This window comes from Alligator sinensis, unplaced genomic scaffold (genome assembly GCF_000455745.1).
Source record: "Alligator sinensis unplaced genomic scaffold, ASM45574v1 scaffold233_2, whole genome shotgun sequence".
In the NCBI taxonomy this organism is placed as follows: domain Eukaryota; kingdom Metazoa; phylum Chordata; order Crocodylia; family Alligatoridae; genus Alligator; species Alligator sinensis.
In genome coordinates this window covers 3293541-3317237 of record NW_005841941.1, presented here as the reverse complement: position 1 = coordinate 3317237, position 23697 = coordinate 3293541, and the positions used below count along the sequence as shown (strand labels likewise).

Sequence of the window (23697 nt, the reverse complement as noted above, 5' to 3'; positions counted from 1 at the left end):
ATGCAAACATACACACAGAGCTTCTGTAGGCAGCATCTTTGCCAGCTGTGGTCTAAAAAGAGCAGTGGAAGGTTCTGAGGGTAGTAGGTTAGCTGAGAGCGAACTATACCATCACCAACAGGAAACCTCCCATAGTAGTTCACCCTGCTAGCAAGCAATGTCTTTGGGGCTAAAAATGGCAAGAGTCTGTAGGAGTGTTCCTGCCTTGCATCAAGAAGCTGGGAACCAGGATCTGGAATGCTGGAGACTGGTTTATTTTTAGTGAGTAATTTTCTTCTTAGTTCCATTTTTATCATAATGAAGCTGATTTTTTTTTGTGTCAGAACTCCTTTCTTAAAAGGTACTAGCCTACAGCTTAAAGTATAAATGTGAAAGTTAATATTGTTTCAATCCTATTACAAGTCTAAATACTTCATCGTTCCATGTAATTTGAAATGCAACTTCAGTCTCCAAAGCCTTAAACAGTCAACAGTGTAATGGCTATATGTATAATCCTGCAGTATTAAAAGAAATCCAAGATACATTTAAACACATAAGTACCTACCTGTGCTGTTAAACTCCATACACCTTCTAGCCTTCAGAACTGCTGACAGTTTGCTCAGTAATTTCTGTTTATCTGAACTAAGGCTGCTCCCCAATAGAATAACAGGTCCATCTTTAGGGTGGTTTGGGCTTGCTTGCTGTGCAAGGAGGAGAGGGGAAAATAAATGCTAAGTCCTACTTAAACCAAACGTTTGGGAACATAAAGAAAGTAATGTATTTGGTTGACGGTTTTATTAATAATAAGCATTTTTAAAAACTACTCATGGCAGACTTACATGACAGATTCATAAATAAGGTGTATGTATAACAAACTAGTTCTAGAGGGAAAGCTATGACATTATAGGTACTCCGTGTAATTTATGTATGATACCAAAGCAATTTTTGTATATTAGCTTTAAAATGGCATACGCACACAAACATTTTACTGTAAAATGGCACTATAAGGATTGAAGCTGTTATATATCAACACCACCATGTAAATCTCAGTACCAAAAGACAGAAAGAAGAAAAAGAAAAGAAAAACTGTGCTCACTGAAATACCACCAGTATACAGGGAAACATACACACGTAAAACCCAAGTAGGATTTACTCTAAGGCCCACATACATTGCTCTGGCTTTGAAAAGGGGCCTTTGGGTAAACAAGAATAAGATTCTTAGTCCAGTATTTCAGGTTTTCAGAACACACCATTTATTCACTCTAGCTGTGGGGAAATAAAAGGCCTAAAACACAAGACCATAAAGTTACTTTCAACTGGTGGGTTCCCCTGAATATTTTTTAAAAGGAGGATATAGGACTAGATAATTATACTTTTGAACTTTGCCTGAGGGCTGAATCTGTCCCAAGGAGCCACTGGATCTGGCTTGTGGAGGCAGAAGGTTTTTCCTGTGCTGGTGCCTATGCTGAGGCTGGACAGAGAGGATCTGTGCTGGGACCAGACAGCTGGAAGCTACAGCACAGGAACAACTTCCAGCAGGTAGAGAACTTACCCAGGGTTGGGCAGCTTGTAGCCATGCTGGTACTGCAGCCAGGGAGTGAGGAACAGGGAAAAATGGTGACAACACAGGTGCAGCTCCAAGCCGCCCAGCCCTAGTGCAGATCCCCTTTGGCTGAAAGCCACACTTGTGCTGCAAGTGGGAAGCAGGGGACTGGGAAAAGCAGCCATGGGGCATGTGCAACTCCCAGGTACCTGGTCCCAGCAAAGGCAGACTCCTCTCCTCTCCTCTCCTCCTCAAATGCTGATACGCTGCCAAAGCCACCTGGCCCATGCCAGGCTGAAGCCAAGTCATTCCGTTCGTGGCTTATAAAAGGTGGCTAACCACCGACTCAGAGCAAACATGGGCACTTCTTGCTGTGTCAAAATAGAGAGGAAGATGCAGACAGACAATATACAATGCTGAAGAATAAAAAGTTTCTAGTACAGTTTTTTTGAGTGTGATCATGTTTTTAAAACAACAAGACCAACTCAGAGACAGTAACACATTTTCTTAGAGATAGACATCTGTGGTATAGTCTAAAGGCTTATCTTCCAAGGGGTGTGTAGCCCCTAGCTGCCTAGGCCTCACCAGCAGGGACCACATATCACGTCTGTTCCCAACTCCAATGAACCACACATGCAGGCACAAACCCAACTTGACCTCTGCTTCATTACCACAGTGCACTCTATCTTCAGTACAAGCTTCCGTTCCCCAGCATGGGCAGGAAATGGAAGTTGGGGGGGAACAGAGACCAGAGACCCCAGGTGCTTCCAGAACAACAGGGAAAGTGGCAGCTAGGCACGAGCCCAAGGGCCACAAATTAGTTCCTTAAAGGCCACATGCACCCCACAGGTCACTAGTTGCACAGTCCTGTCCTGTATTAGTGTATGCCATAAATAGAAAAAATTAAGGAATGTTACAGTCTTAATTTTATTGCGACTATTTTTCAAGATTACTTTTAACCACATACTGCAGTCATCCTTGATCCAAACATTCTGAACTTACACCAAAATAATATTTTATTACTTATTTATTTTTTTAGACACACCACTTACTTCTACAGATTGACTAAATGAGGATGATTCATTCTTCCCTGGTAGCATCAGCACAGACTTCATTTTTTCAGTTTCTGCATAGTCCACAGGCCGCAAACCGAATATATTACTGGTAAAACAAGCACAGATGGGTTTAAGTAAATAAAATGTGACTTGATTTTTAACTAACTGGATGCATTAGCTGTGTAGGTTTTTTCCACCTTCTTATTAATATGCAATTTCAGCTAAAAGTCATAGAAAGATTCAAGTAAGAATTGCACCCAAGATGGATGGAGTCAGATTCAGAAGCTGCTGCCTGCAGTGTGAAGAGTAAGAGAGTAAGCAGTATGCTAAATTAAATAAACCATCATGCTTGCTAAATGTTTTGCTGGTCACACACACTGATATTTTCTTTAAAACCAGGAATTTCAAATGCACAGTATTTATCCCTGATATTGAATTACAATCATAACACCATAGCATTAAAAGCATTTTGATTATAAAAAGGCAGTCAGGACTCGTAGTAGAGATGGTATCTTTTATTGGACCAACAAGATTTTTGCAAAAAAAATTCTTTAATTGCAAACTCTGGGGCGCAAACACCCTTCATTAGGCATTGGCGAAAAGATTGTAAAAGATCTCCTGGGTAGAAATGAAAGTTCATATTTCATAGGATTTCACTGAGGAGTCAATAGATGGAAAACTCCTCTGGGCAGTCGGTTCATACCAGCTACGAGGTATGCCCAGAGGAGTTTTCCATCTACTGACTCCTCAGTGAAATCCTATGAAATATGAACTTTCATTTCTACCCAGGAGACCTTTTACAATCTTTTCTCCAATGCCTAATGAAGGGTGTTTGCGCCCCAAAGTTTGCTATTAAAGAATTTTTTTTTGCAAAAATCTTGTTGGTCTAATAAAAGATATCATCTCTACTACGAGTCCTGACTGCCTTTTCTTCTAGACCAATATGGCTACAACCTGGATACCATTTGATTATAAATATATGGACCAAACACACACACACACACACACACACACAGTGCAACGTGTCAAATTTCAGTACAGAAAAATGCTTCACTAGAAGTAACAACATTTTCAATGCAGGTACACAATTATCTACTACAGCAGCAGGTCTCAATCTTTTGAGGCAAAAGGCACCCGTTGGACTTGAGGCACCCCTTGGAAAATGCCAACTCTTAGTTTTTACTTATTTTTTGACCATGGGGTAAAAAAAAATAAAAACTCAGCAATTCTTCTTTTCCAAAGAACTCAAAAAACCTCACAACAGGTCAGAATATTTAACATTATGGATTGCTATTTGAAATCTCTGGGTTTTTATCTTGTGCTGCAACACTGTGGTTGAGCATCACTGTACTACAGAACATAGAGATGTACAAATCTGCTATATAGCAGGGCTGAAATATCAATCAATCCAAGTTTGACAGTCAATTGGGAATTATTTTCTTCTTGCTTAGATTTTCGACAAATTCTGGTAGCTGATGGATTTCAACAGAGCAGTGTCAAATTTTTATCTATATGAAATACTTCTTACAGCCACAACTTTGAAAGAAAAAGTATAGTCCATGTGAACTAAACTGGAAGCTAGCACTGTTTTACATTTTAAGCAGTTAAGTTTTGGTGGTATTTGCTACTCCATTTATTATTGTATGCCATGGATGATTTGCCAACATATGAAAAATTATAGCTATTTGGTATGCTTAGGAACACCCAAAAATCCCCTTATCCTGCACAACACACACCAGCCAGACAGTTGTATCTTCAGCAAATCATAGGCATGTTTGAGCATAGCCATAAGTCCTCCCCATACTACCTTGCAGCTACTAGACAGCAATTAGGGGAGAAAACACTGCAGCTACAGAGCAGGTGCTGTTAACAAACATGGCCCCTCTAGCACTCCTGGGAGGTATTCTGCTTGCTTTCCTCTTTGCATGAATAATGGCTATTACAGCTACTCCTCTCCGCACCACCCTATGTGGCTCTAACTCTTAAAAGGTGTATTACGAGCTCATTATGAAGGGGAAGTTTGTCACCAGAAATGAAGTGCTGACGCATTTATGCCAGGTTTCTGAATGCAGAATGAGTCATCAGAAAGCACAATACCTATAGAGGTTTAAAAAATAAAAATAAAAACCTGCTGTGTCATTGTAACATCCTTTTTAGGCACTGCTGTGTAAAATATTTATTTGGGAGGAAAAAGCATTGCATCATATTTACCTGAATACAAGATGACCCCCCAACAATAAGATTTGATATATGGAAAATATATAAATTTGTTATAATTTCCTAATTATTGGAAGTTAGCCTTGAATTTGTCTCCTCCCACTTCTACAGCAGGTAAAATAAATCTGGGGGAAATCAGGTAGTCCCTTGCTCTCTGTCCTCCCAACTTTTTCCCCTGCAGCCCCTCCCCCTTTACTGTCAGACGCTGCTCTCCCTGAACACACGGAAGCAAGGGGCAAATTTGAAAACACTGACTTTGAAACAAACATGCATGGGTACTCATAGACTTAGTTCATCCAAAAGTGATACATTTTACCTTTTTTGGAACTGCTGAAAATAATAGCACAGGTACTTCATAAACACACTTTTAAGCAGTACTTTTATATCGACTTATAAATAGTATAAGCTATGCATTGTATTTGTCTAAAGTCAAAAGGTTGAGTATTTATCATACAGTTCATTGGGCTGGGCCCCAATATTCGATGACATTTCAAGCCATGATAACTACACAACTTAGCACTGCTCAGTATGTGCGTGTACTCCAGATACCCACCCATGTGCGGGTCCTCCAGATCCCCCCCCGCACCCCCCCCCGCCCCCCCACAAAGGAGCCATGTGCTTATTAACCCTCCCCCAACTCAAGACTGGAAACAGGTGTTCTTGTCATGAGTCCTTGGATCTTCCAAAAATATATATTCCTATGAGGTGCAGAGCAACCTGGTCCACCTGATGGAGAGCAGGGCCATACAAATCATATGTAACAGGCTGAGGAAATGGTGACAGAGGGATTCTGGGTGAACTTGCTGGGCCCCGCTTGGTGATGTTAACCACACATTTAAGGCTGGTGAAGAAACAGGACTTGGAAATGGGAAAGAAAGGCACAGCTTAACTGTGGGAGTGAAGAAGAAGTTGAAATGTATTAAATGTGTGGCTCACCATGACTTGAAAAAGTTGGCGCTGAGGAGGACTGAGTGCAAAGGGCACTATGATGCATCTTATTCAGATGGGCTGCCCAAACCTGTCAATGTGGTGAGTGTGTAAATGGCTCAGCTTCTTGTGGGCTAAGATCAAGTGGGGGTATCTAAATCCAAAGTCCTCTGGGCTTGGGCCTGCATGTAGGATGCCTGTCAGTGCATTTGGGAGTATCTGAAGTCCCAGAGTGAGAGCCTGGGATGTAGGACACTCACTGGTTGCAGCACCATACATGGTGTTTAGAACAATTAAGTTTTGCCTGCTCAATCAATATGGTTGTTTGGAACGATTGAGTTCTGCTCATTTGATGCGACTTGAAACTGATTTGGCTGATTTGACATGGAACACACCCAAAAAAAATGTTCCTATCAGCATCTCGGCCTTTTTGGCTAAGATCAAATGTAGCACACCATCCGTTGGCCCCGTGACACCTACGTGGAACACATCATGGGCCACCTCCAGTACTCCAACCCCACCAAACGAACCGCTGTCGGACCGGACCCAGAGGGGATCGCCTGAACCCCCCCTCTGTACCAGATGGACTTCACTTCGAGAGGATTCTTCAGCAATGGACAACCCCACTCCACATGAAGAGGACCCCCGCGATGAGACTATGTGGACTGAGACACTTACTTCAAACCACTTCCTCCACCATTGCGGACCATTTTAACGGGGGTGTGTGTATCTTCTTTCTCTCTCAGTGCCACAAACCCCCTCCCCTCCCTTTCCCCCCTCTCCCGGGCTTAGTTGGCTAACATTGTATTTTCTGTAACCTAGTTGCGTTCCCCTCCTCATCCCCATCCCTCTAATGTTAGTCCCTCGCTCGGGCAATATGTACTCCCCTACCAGCTTTATCAACTTTTTTGGATTCATAATTCTAAACATTTACTAATAAAAGTCAATTTTTAGCACTAAGGGGAGGGTGTCAGGGCTGGTTCTGGCCTCCTGGTGCTGGTCTAGTATGCCAGTTTCCTGCAGAGGAAATACTCACCCCCCCCTTTTTTTCTTCTTAAGGGACACACACACACACACCAGGTTCCCATTACCATGTCTGCCCAACATGGGCCACATGTTTTACAGTGTTGGCTGCATTTAATCAACTTCATAGTTAGTTTCCATTATTGAGCACATGCTGCTTTTGGCAGGTGTTCAATGATAGACAATGTATTTAATGAGGTTCCTCTGTACATAAATGTAAGGTGAGGAGCCTCCTCCCGCCCAAACTGAATGGGGGGAAGCCTCATTTTATAGTTGAGTAAATATGGTATATGGCTTATATCCTTCCATACAAGATGCTCATGATTTGACAAAGCGAAAGCTTCGGAAATTATTAGTCTTACCCTTCTGATGACCAAGAAAACCCAATAAAAATCATAGCTTTGTGGCCATTCTTACCTAATAGTACCTTTTCCTGTCTTTTTTATTTATCGCTGCTCTTTAGTAAGTACAGCTTGCTAACACTTATGCTTTGTCAAGAGAATCCCTGGTCAAAGATTCCTGATGGGTTTTTGCCAAGATACCCTAATTTCACAATATTGCTGACCCTTAGCTCTCCTGGATTACTAATGAGCTAGGAGCTGGCATATTACAAATGCTGCAGATTAAAAGATAATTGGTTAAATCTCAGACCAGTCCTGGGAGTTGCAGCCCATTAAATACTGTCATGCTGTTCCTGCTTTGTCATGCATCATCAGGGTAGGCATTTGGCCTCTCTTTAAATCAGAGCCATATTTAAATCAAGGCACTGTAGGATGGTTCCTTCTAACAATACATTCAGAAGAGAACCAAATATTAGCATATGCATTAATGTCTTCCTTACAACAGATGGCTGAACATATATGTTAAATTATGGCAGGTCAGTTTGAAAGCCTTTTCTTTTAAATGAATGATAGTGATACCATTAAGTGTTGCAAAAGAATCCCAAGAGCCTCAACTCAGGTCCTGGCAATTAATTGAAGGAATAACTACTTTCAGCAATTAAACTGTGCAAATGAAAACACTATAAATCTACCCCATATATCTGCTCAACTGGGACTTAAGACAATTAGGGAGTTTTTATTTTTAAAAGCATTTTAATTTACCTTTCACCAATGTACTTTAGTACACAATCTAGTACACAATCACCAGACAACAAAAACTAAGGCATATTAATAAAATCCTAAGGTTGAACAAGGAAGCAAAATGATGCCAGGACGTGAGTCAAAGTTTATACAGCATGGCTATGTTATATACCTCAAGTATTTTAATTGTGTAGCTATGGCATGCATTAATAGCTACAGGTTTTATGAAAGAAAGTAGGGGAAAAGAAAGGGGGGAAAAAAGTTATGCAAGTTATAGGGAAGAAAATTATGCTGGACATCACTTTCAGAAGGTGGTCACATGTTTCTAAGTACAGTGGAGTCACATCTTAAATGGGGGTTAGGTTCTGAAAGCGCGAAAGGTGAAAATCACATAAGGCAAAAATCGGTGACTATACATGGGGTGGAAGGGGGGTGGGGCTTTGAGTTTGCATGCGGCTCCGTGCTTAGAGCTCTGCGGGCGGCGGCAGCAGCACAGCGCAGGGTGGCAGTGGGGATGGCTGCGTGCCGTCCAGCCACCACCACACTGCCGCCCGGCGGCCAGCCACACAGCTCCGGGCACGGCTCCATGGCGACAGCAGGAGGTTTTGGAGGCAGTGGCCGTCACTGCCACAACAGGCCTCCAAGGTAAGCGGCAGCGCCGCATGCAAACTTAAGCCCCGCCCCCCTCCCACCCCATGTATAGTTAAATTTGCGTAAGTTAAATGCACGGATGATGCGACTGACCTGTATGTACTGCTGTGCCCAAAAGCTGCATATTTTAATTCACAGGCACTTTTATAAAATGCATGTGTTTAGTCCACAGCCAAGAACAGATCAGAAATCTTTCCTTCACCTTGAAACTAACTGACAATCCAAGGAAGAAAAAGGGATCAACACATGAACAGAGATTTCTTCAAAGTCTGAGAAAAAAGAAAGCACACATAGGAACCAGCACCCAATCCACTTGTTCTCAAGTTTGTTAGACTCAGGGCACCCCTCTGTAATTTTTATGATTGAACCACAGCCCGTTTCATAAAATAAATGTATTACAGCGTTTACAGGAGCTAAGCAGTGGGGGCAGGGAAACAGCCAGCCAGCCAGCAGCCTGAGCCTGCCCTTATCTGCTTATCTCATCTCCTCACATCCACACCAACATGCCTACCAAATACATCCCTGAAACATGGAAGATGCCGAATTTGAACTGATTTTGGATTTAAACTTCATTGCTAAACAACAAGAAAGATTTCTACACCTCTATGCCTTTCTGCCATCTGACACCAACAGGGAAGGAATCCTGCCTTATCTGCACATCAAAGAGCAACTCACAAAGACATTCTCATGGACCTAGAAGAACAGACCTCCAGTTTCATCCTCCTCTGTGCAAAAATTAAGTTTATTTTTTTTTACCTATGGGGACTCTGTACCATCTTTAATTTTCCCTCAGCCTAAGGAAGGTCATGTGTACCCAAAAGCTTGCAGCTAAATAGCATAGCATAGCTAAATAGCATTTTTGCTATTTCTTAGTTGGTCTAATAAAAGGTATCATCTCTGAACCAAGAGTTCTAGACTTTCTTTTTGTCTCAGACCAACACAGCTACCAAATATATACCCCCCCCCCCACACACTTCCCATGGTATCCATTAAAGGATCTCAAGGCAACCCAGGGTGTACCCTACATGAAAAATCATTGCCCTCATCTATGCAAGATGTAGAAGCCAAAACAGCCAATAGATTTTACATTAACTACTCAAAAAAAGAAATCTCATTTTAATGAAGATAATGGAGAGTTCATGGCAACAAAGTAACATTTTCAGTAAGTTAGGCTTGCAAGGATCTGGGAGTCCTGGTATATTACAGACTCAAAATAAGTCTGCAGTGTGATGTGTTTGAACAAAAGGTGAAAGCAATTCTGGGATTCATCAACAAAAGCATTAGGTAATACTGCCTCTTTACTCAGCACTGGTTAGGCCTCATTGAGTACTGTGTGCTATCTTGGGCTCTACATTTTAAAAAGGACACAGAGAACATAGAGAGGGTCGAAAGGCAGGCAACAAAAAGTGATAAAGGTTTTAGAAGGAAAAAAAAAAAAAAAATCACACAAGGAGAAGCTGAGAGAAATAGACATGTTCAGCTTGCAGAAAAGGCACGTAAGGAGCTTGATAGTCTTCAAGTATCTGAAGGGCTGCCAAAAAAAGAAAGGAAAACACCTTTTCTCTCTTGCTGCAGAGATCAGGATGCAGACCAACGGCTCAAAGCTGCAGCAAAGTAGGGTCGGATTGGTTGCAGCAAAGTAGGGTTGAGAGGAGGAACCTCTTCACAGTTAGAACAGTGAGACAGTGGAATAAACTGCCTAGGGAAGTTGTGGAGGTGTTCAGGAAGAGGTTGGATAAGCATTGGTCAGAGATGATCTAGGAATAGGTACGTCTATGATCTAATATGGGCATTCCCCATGTTTCTGGGCTTTGTTGGTTGCTACATGTGACCAGGAAGGATATTTTCCCTTCCCCTGCTGCTGCTACATGCGTCAGAGGATGGGGAGAGGGAGGTATTGTCTTCCTTATAAGCACTGGGTGTTAGCTGCAGCTAAGGCTGAGTTTTTGTTTTGTTTTTTTTTTTTAACTAGGGTGTACCACTGCTCTTCCTGGGACTTAAACCCAAAGAGTCCTGGCTAGAGGGGCTTGCCCCTCTGCTCAGCATCAGATGAATCACCATATTTGGGGACAGGAAGGAATTTTATCCCATGGTCAGAAGATCAGATTGGCTTGGACTGTGAGGGTTTTTGCTTCCTCTGTAGTAGGGTACATGGTGCTCTTCCTTGGATCTCTTGAGTGTGTTTTAACAACCTTTGCAGCAGTAGGACAATAGCCACTGCAGTCCCCCTGCTTTACCAGTGGTATGTTAGGGTGTTATACTTTGTGGTTGTGTCAGGGTTGACTGCATAGTTTTGCTGTTAGTTCTGAAAATATATTTTTATAGGATGATTTGGAGAGGGGTGATCTAGCTTCAGGCAGGGGATCAAACCAGATGACCTCTGGAAGTCCCTTCCAGCCTTACTTTTCTAGTAAGGCTTGAAGAAAACTGCCAGCTGGAAGGAAACTGCCAAGACTGAAATGTTTGTAACACAGCTACAGCACTGGATTCACTGCAGACAAGCATCCTAATAAACATCATGCACTTTGGGCAGATGCTCCCAAGGACTGAAAGGCCTGATCCTGTGTAGGAATCACTGGGGTACACATGACCAGGTCTCTCAAGTCCCAGAAGAACACATTGCCTATTGCCCTGCAAGATCAACAGGAGGGACAGCAAGTACTCTGCATTTCACACAATGAAGCAGATCATCTGTGCCCACAGAATTCTTCCTCTTGAATTAAGGCGAGAAAGACATTTTTCCAAGTAAATTTAGGGATTCAAAAGCCAAACATGTCCTTTGAGACAGAATTTCAAATAAGCATCATAAGCATCAAGGTACGACTGACTAACAGCAAAAACACCTAAATCTAGGAAGAGTCCATACCTAATCTCAGAAGGATGGGGTAGTAGAAAGCAGAACCACATGAAGGCATCTCAAGCCTAATGTTTTGACTCAATGGAATGTGTAATACATGACAAGATGCTCAGGATAAGCTTTCAAGCAATCCTCAGTGTTAGATTTAGGAGCAAAAGATCAAAGAGCCCTTTTAAGAGCAATGAGGTTTTGTTTATGTACTTAACTCTTGCAAGCAGAATATATGAACAGCTTCTAGCCAAAAGTAATCTTGTTGACAAATCTGTAGGGTACTTGCTCTTGAAGATGAGAGCTACATACCTGACTAACAGCTGGGACTTTCAAGGTAAAGAAATGTACTTGGGAAAAGTTTGGTGGCAGAAGTAGTGTTCAGTCTCAAGCACTGACAGTGCCCGTTTGTCACATGTTCCAGAGTAAACTGCAGTGCGACAATTAAGTCTACAAGTTTGGAAATAAATTATTAGAGGAAAAGACAAAATGTTGGAGTAAGGAGCAATGTCAACATAATGAAGGAAAACTTCTAAGAACTGTGAAGTTACAGTTTTGGAGTTAAGTCTCCGATTTGGGCCACCAAATACTGCATTTAACCAAAATAAATAGTGCACGCCCTAAATATTTCATTGTAATATACAAGCCATAGTAGTCCACTGTAACCTATTTTTTCCTCAATTAATAATAACCCCCAAACACTCATTGGAATTAATCAAAATCGATGCCTAATATTACATTTTTATCATTTACCTCTACCACTAGAAACACCTAAATCACTTCTGCGAAATTCATCTACCACTCATATTTTGTCCATAGAATAAATAATAAAAACCCTCTTTTTAAAACCTGGAATTGGCTATGTGGACTTTGGATCTGAGGGCACACACAAAGTCTGCTTTATCACCCCCGTGACCTGATCTTCTACCCAATGCAACACCAGTTTGTGCAACTAAACAAGGCCAGAAATCAAGACGGATGTAATTTGCAAGAGAAAAGTAGAGAAAGGTACTCAAAGACACAGTGCCTTCTGGGATTCTCCTGGTGCATATCAGTTTATAGCTATACACTGCCCACAGCTGTGCCTAAAACTATATCTAGCCTAAAGAATTTCTATTTGCCTGGGATTATGCTGAATCAAACTTGTACCCTCTGAAGACTAATACACCTAAAAGAAATAAGGCAGTGAGACAATTTTTACTAATGCTGAACTTATTGTGCATGAATAACTGGCAAGATAGCCCATTTGAGTGAAAGCATTTATGAAGTACTGTGAAATTACAAATGCATAGATCTAATTTTTCAAATCACTTAGCTTGCTGTGAAGCAAGGAAAAAGACAGAATTCAAGAGACCAAGCACAGCTATAAAATATAAATTAGCTATGTGTAGGAGATTAACTTAAAAAAATTAACTAGACCAGCGGGGCAATTAATAGGTCCAGTGGTCCATATAATATTTTCCATTTGCAGCTCATATCTTTCCTAGTCAGAGAAAACTTTGAACAGCAAAATAAGTGCTATAACTACTAAATCTTACAGATTTTCAGAGAAATTCTTGCCAGTGAACACTAGAATCCCATGACCGGTCTTCTGCAAAATGAAAACAATTCTTAACTGTGTTTCATCAAACAAAATATGTACACAGACAATCCATTTTACATTAAAACTACTTCTTATATGTAAATCAAAGGAAAACATGATACTGCTTGAGGCAAGATGCATTAGATGTGAAGTTTATTTATATACCAGATTCAGACATCTTAAAGCCACTACCAAGTAACATTTTAAAGAGTCAAAAATATTTCACATATGAGCAGTTGATGTAGAGCTCTACTATTACTCTCGGGCACTGCCAGCGTCACTTCTGTATGATTTTGCACAAGTCTGATCCTTTTTAAAAGAACAGTTTCTTTATCTCTTAATTTAAGCAGGACAGACTGTAAGCTCCTTGGTCACTAGGGTTTTTGGTCTCTCTCGTTATGTATATATGTAGACCATCTAACACAGTAGGTGTTAACATGCTTGGGGCACGCTGGACAATGCAGTATAAAAACTTAAATATCTTAACATTGTGTTCTATTTAACTATGCTACTGTATTTTATACTACACACTTATTACAAGGATGCCATATAGAACTATTCCAAGTAATACTTTACCACTCAATTCAAACAGAGGCTTCACTTTTATTCCAATCCATTAGTACCCTAAAGTACTAGGACCTTTTAAAAAATAACTTCAAAAGCCAAATTTTGCTTCATGTTGTATATCTGTACAAAGAGTCTAAATACTGTTTGAACACATCTTATATATCAACAAGTTAGTCTGCTTACATAGATGCAAGAGAAACTGGTGTTTGTTCAGGCAATTATATAGCTCAAAAAGGTTTCATCAGCTAATTAAGAACCACTTTAATATCCCATGAGAATCTGAAAAAGAGCTCATTTATCTGGAAATTTTTAGCTCCTCAGATGCCTGATGAGATGGAGGTGAACAAGAATTTGTCCACTATCAATACAGTAGACCCCCGATTTATGCGATTCCAACTTATGCGTCTCGCATTTACGCGATTTTTTATTAGGGTCTGGACTGGAAGATGCCCCTCGAGATGAGCGTCATTCACGTATATATGCTCACGCTCACAAGATTTGCATATGTACATGAACACCTCACAAGATTTGCAGGTGGAATCAAGTGGAGCTGTGCCGCCATTGTGGTAGCAGCATCTCAACATGCATAGGTGAGACGCTAGACGCGCCTCCTAAAGGCTGTTCTGCCGAGAAAAGGAGGAAAAAAGCCATGACTAAGGTATGTCCGGGGTATGCAACCCCTCACTATTCTATTATTTCCTATAGGGAAAGTCATCCCGACTTGCACAAATTCAACTTGCACAAAATTCCCCTGAAACGCAATACTCACGTAAATCGGGGATCTACTATATAGTAGATTGTACTCTTAAATCACGTCAAGGCCCATCAGTGAGCTGTGGTAAAGATCATCCTTGAAACAAGGAATTACCACTTGAATCTAATACATGGTTTCTTGTTGGTGGTACCCTCCACCAACAAGGGAGAGGTGGGGGAGAAGGGCAGGGGACAAGCCTAATCTTGGCTTTGAGTACCAGCATTCCAGCTGTACCCTTGCCCCAATTTTGGCCTGCACCTGAGCTGGAGCTACTGGGGCTGCTGCTTGGAGCCAGCAGTGATCCAGTGAGAGCAGGTCCAGGATGGGGGGAAACCTGGGCTGAAGATGGGCAGCAGCATAGGCTGGGGATTGGTTCAGAGATTGGGCAGCAGCAGCAGTGTGGGACAGCCCCATCCCCCACAGGCACTGCTGCCCAATTATCCACTGACCCAGCTGCTACTGATCAGAAGTGAGGGGTAGGGGAAGTGGCAGCAGTACATCGGGGCATGGGACAACAGCACAAATGGGGGAGCAGGCAGCATGGAGGGAAAGTGGCAGAGGAGATGGGATAACAGGCAGCAGGAGCACAGGCATGGAGGGGCAAGTGACAGTGGAGCAAGGTGCAAGGGTCAGGCTGCCTATGCCCCCCCGTGTGATTGCAGACAAATTTAAAGCAACTCTCCAATAGTTAGACCCTATACATAGAAAACTGTAACAAATTTATAATTTTCCATTTAGAGACTAATTATTGGCAGTGGTGTTAAATTCAAAGACATCTTGAATTTGGATACATATGGTTTCTGCATTTGGCTACAGACAGTGGTGATGAGATGGATTCTCTTTGAGACATCTGTACTTCAATCTGTTTTCTTCACTTGACATAAACAATCAGCTTTTTGACTAAAGAGGGTATGTCTGCCAATATGGAATGGTCAACTGAAAAAAGTTCTTTTCTTCCATTTCTGAAAGCAAGTGTAGTAGAAACCTTGGGTTAATAAAGAAATCCAAAGTCTGTTACTGCCACTTTAAAGTTTCACTGCACGTCCTTCCTCACTCCTTCAGCCATTATTGAAAAGTTTTATAACAAAGATGATTATTTGAAACTTATTCCCCAAAATGTCCAAAAGCTGATTTCTTGGACAGCGTGCAATTTTTTTTAACTGTGTTGCAGAAGACAAAAAACCCTCTACATTTTTCAGATTTTAATTTTTAAATTCTACTAAATTTCATGCAGACTGGAGTGTTTTCTGATGCTTTTATGCAAAGTATTTTCATTCTATAACAGAACTTCAAGAAGTTTAAAGTCTGTGACCGACTAAATTTAGCCAAACTTGCTAATCCCTACTTTATACCACAACCAGGGAAGTACAGCCTTATACAAATTAGTTAATTATTTTTAAAAAGCTATATTCTACAGGCATGTAATGTATTGGCAACATGCATGATTTTATACTTGCAGCTGCTGACACAAATAGCAACACCACAGTATCTAATGACCTACCCAGTGTTTCATTAAATTGGTGACAGTCTTGATGAAACTGTGAAAGCCTCTTGTAAAGTGTCCAATATGGACTCAGATACAGTAATCCCATACCTTTGTTATATGTGCAGAAGTACAGCAAATTGACCAAGAGCGGTAATACTTTTTTAGATCAGTAAAAAGTTTCAATTATGAACTCAGATCAGTCTTTTTACTAACTTGCAATATTCTGCCAAACTCCAAAAAAAATCTTAAAATAATCTTGCAGGCAAGGTTCGAGTAGATGCGATATCTTTTATGCTTACCGGTGCAGTCACTCTTCTTCAGGCACAGGAACTTTAAACAAGGACAATAACTTCTATGTTAAAAAGAAAAAAGCAGATATGGGGGGGGTATGTGTAACTTAACCTAGAAAGAAACAACTTTGGAATGGATTGCATGCACTGTACTAAAAGCTTTTAATTATTATATAGCCTGGATTTCCAAACTTAGTTTGGAAATAGAGAGTCACATTACAAATCTACTTACAGCGCGTTGTGGGAGGCTCCATGCAAGAGCAACAGCTCAACAATGCTCACATGACCATTCTTGGCAGCATCATGAAGAGGAGAGTCATTGTGATACCCAGTAGTGTTCACCAGAGCTCCATGCTGTAGTAATAGTTCCACAACTTCCTTGTGCCCATGATTACAGGCCTCATGCTAGTCAGTGAAACCAACAAGACAAAATTCATATGAAGTCCAGAATTTAAAAGCAGATGCTTGTCGCTATGAGTGAACACATTCATTTTCAAAGCATATCAGTCTGCAATGTTCAGTGAACCTACTGTATTACATTTTGATAGTGCAACAGCAATCTCTAAAACTTTGCAATAATGGAAACACAAAACAGGAACCACCTTGCATGCAAGTAAGACTATAAAAGAAAAGACTTCCTAATTAAAGATCAGGTCAAATGTATTTTCAGGAAAATAATGTACAGTACCTGAAAAGGGACTAGCACTCTATCCTTTTCATGTAATTCAAATATGCACAAGTAAGAAAAATCTCTCTCAAATGCGCATGCTAAAATTCAAATTCCACTCCTCAATGCATTTCAAAGTGATAGCTTCTACAGATCTAATGGAATTAATCAAATTATGTACAAGAAGCCACCTTTACAAGATACCTTCCAGCAGAGGGCAACAAAAATGGTTAGGGGGCTGGGGCACATGACTTAGGAGGATAGGCTGAAGGAACTGGGCTTATTCAGTCTGGAGAAGAGAAGACTGAGGGCTGCTTTAATAGCAGCCTCCAACTACCTGAAGGGTGGTTCCAAAGAGAATAGAGCTAAACTGTCCTTAGTGGTGGCAGATAACAGAACAAGGAGCAATGGTCTCAAGTTGCAGCAAAGGAAGTTTAGGTTAGATATTAGGAAAAAAAAGTTTCCAAGGAGGGTGTTAATGCACGGGAACAAGTTACTCAGAGAGGTCATGAAATCTTCATCCTTGGAGGTTTTTAAGACCCGGCTAGACAAAGCCTTGGCTGGGATGATATAGTTGTGGATGGTCCTACTTTGATCAGGAGGTTGAACCAGAGACCTCCTGAGATCCCTTCCAACCCTAATTTTCTATGATTCTAAGTGCAATGGCACTAAACTGGAAAGACATTTTCTACTCTTAAAAAAAAAAAAAAAAGGCTAAAATTGTCAGATCTAAATCACCACTATGGCAGGAAAATATCAACACACTGGAAGAAAAGTGTGAAAAGCCAAGCCAAAGAGCTCCCAATGAGACATTAAGTTCTTATAACTTCATGTTTAGGTTACAAAGGGCATGTCTACACATGCACTTAAATGTGCAGTAGCCTATTTTACTGCGCATTAAAGTGGCTCGTATAAAACTGTGCTATTATGCTTATGCCTAGTAAAATAGGCTACTGCACATTATGCGCCACCTAAAAAGCATGCGCTTGTGCTACTGCACATTAGCACAGCCTAATGTGTATTAATGCACATGCAGACATGCCCAAGCATGGGGAGGGCAAAGAACAAATTGTAAAAGAATTAAAAAAAAGATAAGGAGAAAATAAAATGTTGACTGAAATGTCAAAAAAAAGGTCAGGAAGAAAACCAAAATGTACTGATACCCACCAATGGTGTCCATCCAGCATGGTCTTTAACATTAGGGTCTGCCCCATTTTTCAGTAGAAGTTCAACAGCTGTTAAGTCACCCTAAAGTGGGGGAGGTAGGAAAATGCCATCAGTAAAAATCTTAAATATACAACATGGAAAAATGAAGTAATCGTTCTACTGCAGCATTTTCATTGCAAGTTAAGTCCAGGTTTTTATTTAAAAATTGTCAAGCTGACAAAACTCTACATTTGGTTTTGTAAACAAACTATTTATCTGTATGGTTTAGCCAGAAATACCTACGCATTTTATTTAAATCAGGATCAGACTACAGAAAAACACATTTGATGGTCTAAATAATTCAGAATATATAACGGAACAGAATTTGTGAAGATTGCAATCTACTTGCTAGAACTGACTGCAAGGATTAAAAGTAGGGACATTTATCCAAAAATTGCATGTACTTCAAATCAAGAATTTTGTCAAACTAATCTAAACAACCAGCTAAAAGCATGCATAGGTGAAAGAGTTTTATGTGCCTGACTTAAAAGGGTCTGCATATTTTAGTCAGACAACTCGAAGAAAGAGCAAAGGAAAAGTGTTCCTATTTAACATTTCAATTACTATCCATGTTAAAACCTCCAGCATCCTTATCTCATTGGCAGTTATTCTACCATAGTAATTTCATTTCCACTCTGGCAGAACACTATACTCAGGTTTTACTGAGGTATATGGATGGAAGTCTTGTAGGAAGAGGAGGGATACTGAAAAAAAAAAGTATGGGAACAAAAAGGGAAGCCTAAGAATCACCAGAGTCTACAGAACTGGCTCCAGGTTTAGTGTCCCCCTCTCCCAGCCCACTCCCTTCTTATTAAAGCTGTCCACAGCAAATTTTCATATACCAGGTTGGATAAAAAACAACAGTTTTTTTAATTTAAAAAGTGGATTTTAATTTAAATTAATATTTATTTAATCATAGTTTTTATTTTTTTAAATGCTTTCTTTTTTAAAAAAATTAAGCTACTATATAGTTTTAATTTAAGATGTGTTAAAGATCAAAGATATCATCATGGAATAGAGATTATAACGTTTAATTATATACTATTTGAGACAATATATTCAACAAAACCTTTTCAGAAAAGTTTTATAAATAGGTCACAACAGGCCATGGACTATATTAGGGGCCCAATCTAGGGTTCACAGAGGCACCTCTATAGATTAGTCCATATCTTCTGGGTGGACTTCTGGATTACTTATTCTCATAAAAAATGTTTGAGCAAAAGTATAGTTGTAATTACATGGAACTATCATATTTTTAATGCAGTTGTGATATCAAGAAACAGCAGAAATAGGCAGATCTTCCTTTTACAGTTTCACTTCTATAGCAGTACTGAGTGCAATGTGTAATACTAAATGAGCAGTGCTGTAGTGACTGCATTGACTTCTGTTAAGGAGGATCCATCCTCAACATACAGGATGCTGACTATCCATTTTGAACATTATCATCGCTGTCTATAGTTTCAGAAGTATCTGCTAATGATACCACTGTTCCAGTCAAATGTATGCCACATAGTATCAGGGGTTTAGGTTGTAGCCGTGTTGGTCTAAGGACATAGAACCTTGTCTGCCTAGGTCATATAGTATATCACTTGTAGCAAAAATAAAAATAAAAAAGCACCATCATCCTCCAGAGAGAACCATAGATAAATTTGAAATAAGAACCAGCAGACTAGAGCAAGAGGTAATTAATGAAAAACGGCTCAATTTGTTTATGCAACAAACTCTCCTTTCCATATGGTTGAGAACACACACTTCATTGGCATGGTTCAGTCATTATGACAAGGATACAGTCCACCCAACAGAGCAGATATAGCAGACAAATTGCTGGATAAAGTGTACGAGAAAGAAATTGAACAGTGTGCAAAAGGTCTAGAGGGGAAAATTGTTAAGCTGAGTCTTCATGGGAGGAGCAAGGTCCACAATGATCAAGTAATATGTGCTTGTTAGGGCTGTGCGAAATTTCAACAAGTATTTCGTTTCAAAACTGTTTTGACGTCCCTGTAGCTGTTTTGAGTTTAGCCCTGGTAAGGACAGCCCGGCGGCTGGAGGCTCCGCAGCCCAACAGAGCTGAGCCTGGTAGTGAGAGGTGGGGGAAAGCCACTGGCTAGGGCTGTACTCGGAGCCAGTGCTGCGCTCAGAGCAGCTTCCCTACTGGCTCTCCCACCGCCTCCCGCCACTGAGTTGAGCTCTGTGGGGCTGGCAGAGCCACTTGGAGTGCAGCCCTGGCTCTCCCCCGCCTCCTGCCGCCAGGCTGCAGTCCAAGCAGCTCCGCCAGCGTCACAGAGCTGAGCCTGGCGGCAGGAGGCGGGGGAGAGCCACTGGACAGGGCTGCAGTCCGAGCAGCTCTATCACTTGCTCTCTGCCGCCTCCTGCCACCAGGCTCAGCTCCATGGGGCTGCGGAGCCTCCAGCTGCCAGGCTGTGCTTGGAGCCAGGGTTGTGCTTCATGTGGCTCTGCCAGCCCCATGGAGCTCAGCCTGGCGGTGGGTGAGCCAGTAGTGGAGCCGCTTGAAGCGCAACCCTGGCAAGCACAGCCCGGTGGCTGGAGGCTCCGCAACCCCACGGAGCTGAGCCTGGTGGAGGGAGGCAGCAGAGAGCAAGTGGCAGAGCTGCTCGGATCACAGCCCTGGCCAGTGGCTCTCCCCCACCTCCCACCACAAGGCTCAGCTGTGGGCCTGTGAAGCCTCCCACCACTGGGCTGTTCCCGCCAGGGCTGAGCTCAAAGCGGCTCCACCACTGGCTCTCCTGCCACCTCCTGCCACCAGGCTGAGCTCCACGGAGCTGGCAAAGCCACTTGGAGTGCAGCCTGGCAGTGGGGAGAGCCAGGGCTGCACTCCATGTGGCCCCACCAGTCCCACAGAGTTCAACCTGCCCTCCCAAGGCTGCTGGACTCCTCCCGGGGAGGGGTGGGCCCCCAGATCTGTGCGCAGGATGACAGGAGGCTGATGCTGCTGCCCGGGGCCAATGACAGCACTAGTCTTCCTAGTGCTGGGCACGGGCTGCATCCAGTACCGGTCCCAGGCGGCAGCCGCCTGTCATCCCCCACACAGATCCACAGGTCCGCACTCCCAGGAGGAGTTTAGCACAGCCCCATAGCCCTCCCAGTGGCACGGACCCCCAGATCTGTGTGCGGGATGACAGGAGGCTGCCGCAACCGGCAAGTGACACGAGTTTTGCTTTTGGCAGTTGGAGGTACAGTTTCCCAGAAACCCCTGCACCCATCTTCTTGAAACTTGGCAGACGTCATACCCTCATAAAGGGCTACCATCCCTGCAATTTTCATCCAAATCAAGCAAGAAATGACAAAATTATAGGCATTTTCATGATTCCCCATTATAGCATATGGGCGAAACGTCAAAACAGAGGAACAGTTTTGACAAATGTCTAGAACACAGCTGTCACAGACAATGCTGAAAATGTATCAAAGATGAGAAGAAATCTAGAAGTGAAAAAAGCCCCAAACTAATAACATATGGCTGCAGGACTTATTTAATGCACCTCTTACCCAAAGACTTCAGTGCTCCAGAAATAAAGACTAGTGTTGTTGAAATTGCAAAATACTTCTGTAACAACCACTTTGCAGCAGCTGTTCTGCTGCTGGAACCAAATTAACTCTCTCACAAGACGTGCTAGAACTCAATAGTGGACTGTTTTGAGTGATATATTGAGAACTGGTCTAATCTGATGACAATTTGTGAACAAAATTGTGACAAAATAGGTGGAACTGTGTGGCAGACAAGAAATTGTGCCTGCCACTTTAAGAGGTTTAGCCAGGCTGTGGAGCAGCCACAGGTGCAGTCAGGTCCAATTAGCTGGTCACATGACTGCAAGGGGCCACCTGACTGGATGAGGGCTGGGCAGCCAGGATAAGCCCAAGCCCTAGGAGCAGAGCCAGCAGTTATGTCTAAGGAGTCAGTGGAACAATATCACACAGCCTGAGAAGAGCAGCTCCCAGAATAGCTAGAGTTCAGGGCAGGAACTATGGGGACAGAAGTGCCTCCCCAGTGAAAGACAATGATGGGGCACCGTAAAGCTTCAGGCCTTGCTGCCTTGTGGATACCCTGTGGAAGGGAAAGGCTAGGGGAGGAGTACACCCTGACAGTAAAGCATAGGGCTCAGGCCCATAGCGCGGGGACTGAGACAGGGGCCAAGGGCCACTGAGCGAGGCCTGAGGCCCAAGGGGCGTAAGGCCCAGGAGCCCAGTGAGGGGTGGAGTAGAGGCCTGCAGAAGGGGCTAGGAGACCAAGGCCCACACAGTGGAGCCTGAGGCTAAATATGGGCCACAGGCCAAATTCGGCTCAGCAAAGGGGCCAGGAGAGTTATGGGTGACTTGGATGTTATCTGCGTGGCACAGGCCACAGTACAGGGATGGCTTGGAGCTGTGTATTTGTCCCAGTACAGCAGGGCCACAGTTAAGGCAGCCTCCCACATTTAACAACCATTATGGTAACATCAAAAGTGTGGCAGGCAAGGCAGAAAGGACTGCCCTAGGCAGGGGGTCTGCCAATAATGTGAGTGGCTCACGGACAGAGCTTGTAGACACCCACCGTGACAAACTGTCATAGCCAAAGTTCTTAACACTCGGCTAAAGAGAAACAGAACATATGCTGACCATCCTGAAGCCTACTTCTGTAGCCTTGAACAACGTGCAAGGAAATTACTGTTTTATTGCTGATGCTGTTGAAATTTGGAAGGAACTGATCGAGAATTTGAAAAGAGAATACACAATGGCAGAGTTAAATTACAGGCATTAAAAAGCAAATGGATCAGGCACTATCTCCAGCTCATTTTCTTGCCAATAGTCTCAATACTCAGTATCAAGGTCAATCCGTAACTGCTAAAAAAGAGGGGTTGGCTATGACATGGGCATCCAGCAATCATCCCTCCATAATACCAACTATAATAAATTTCAGGGCTATGGGTGAACCATTCAAGAAATATGTTTGCTAATGAGGTTTTAAAGAAAACACTCAGGAATCAGCAGCAGGAAGGAGAGGAGTCAGGCACACGTGTGTCCCGCATGCACGTGTGTCCCCTTAACCAACTGACTGACCGGAGGAGGCGGCGGCAGCAGCAGCAGCGGCAGAGACATCGGCAGCGGGGGGAACAACAGCTGATCCCCCAAAGGTAAGTGGGGCAGAGGGACCTGGCTCAGCTGAGCCGGATCCGGAGGGGGAGCCCCCCGGGTCCCATATAGCTGAGCCGGTAGGGAGCCGCGCTCCCGAGCCGCGCAGCGCGAACAGAGCATGCAAACAGGCGCGCTCTGTGAGAGCGCGCCGGTGTTTGCGCAGGTGTTCGTGCCAGGCGGGCCGGGAGGGCCAGGAGTGAGATTCCTGTACGGGTAGGAAGTAGACACCACACAGGTCTACAAACAGCAGCTTAGAATGGTGTCTACGAGGAGTGCTGCTAGGGCCTCTGCCCAGGGGGACAAGGCTAACCAGGGCTGGTCTGAGGCCTCCACCCAGACTGAACCCATGGGGGAGCTGATGTCCCCCTACCTCCTGGCCTGTGGGGGATCCCCAGCAGGGCCGAGGGCGGCAGAGATTGGGGGCCCCCACACCTGTCCAGCAGGTGCCCATCTTAGGCCTCTGGAGGCGCAGGTGAGGGAGCTCCAGGAGGAGGTTAGCAGGCTGAGGGGGATCAGGGAGGCGGAGGATGAAATTGACAGTTATTTCCTTTCCCTGCAGAACCAGGCACCGAAAGGAGAAGCAGCCCGGGGAATGCCCTCCGCAGCAGAGTGGCAGACGGTCACAGCCAGGACCGGAGCAGCTCGCAGAGAATCGGGACCAGCTTCTCCCGTCCGACCGGAGAACAGGGATTAGGG

At 43.0% G+C, this 23697-nt stretch overlaps 1 protein-coding gene across 4 annotated transcripts in view; it reads right to left on the bottom strand.

Annotated features, from left to right (window-relative positions):
- BARD1 (BRCA1 associated RING domain 1) overlaps positions 1 to 23697 on the bottom strand; it is an 81051-nt gene that overhangs the window by 18640 nt on the left and 38714 nt on the right. For all 4 annotated transcript variants that reach the window (XM_014518196.2, XM_025199373.1, XM_025199374.1 and 1 more), the window contains 4 exons: positions 17836 to 17916; positions 16234 to 16406; positions 2575 to 2683; positions 545 to 680 (listed from right to left, as the gene is read on the bottom strand). In XM_014518196.2, the coding sequence (XP_014373682.1) occupies positions 545 to 680; positions 2575 to 2683; positions 16234 to 16406; positions 17836 to 17916 (499 nt within the window). The remainder of the gene's footprint in view (positions 1 to 544; positions 681 to 2574; positions 2684 to 16233; positions 16407 to 17835; positions 17917 to 23697) is intronic.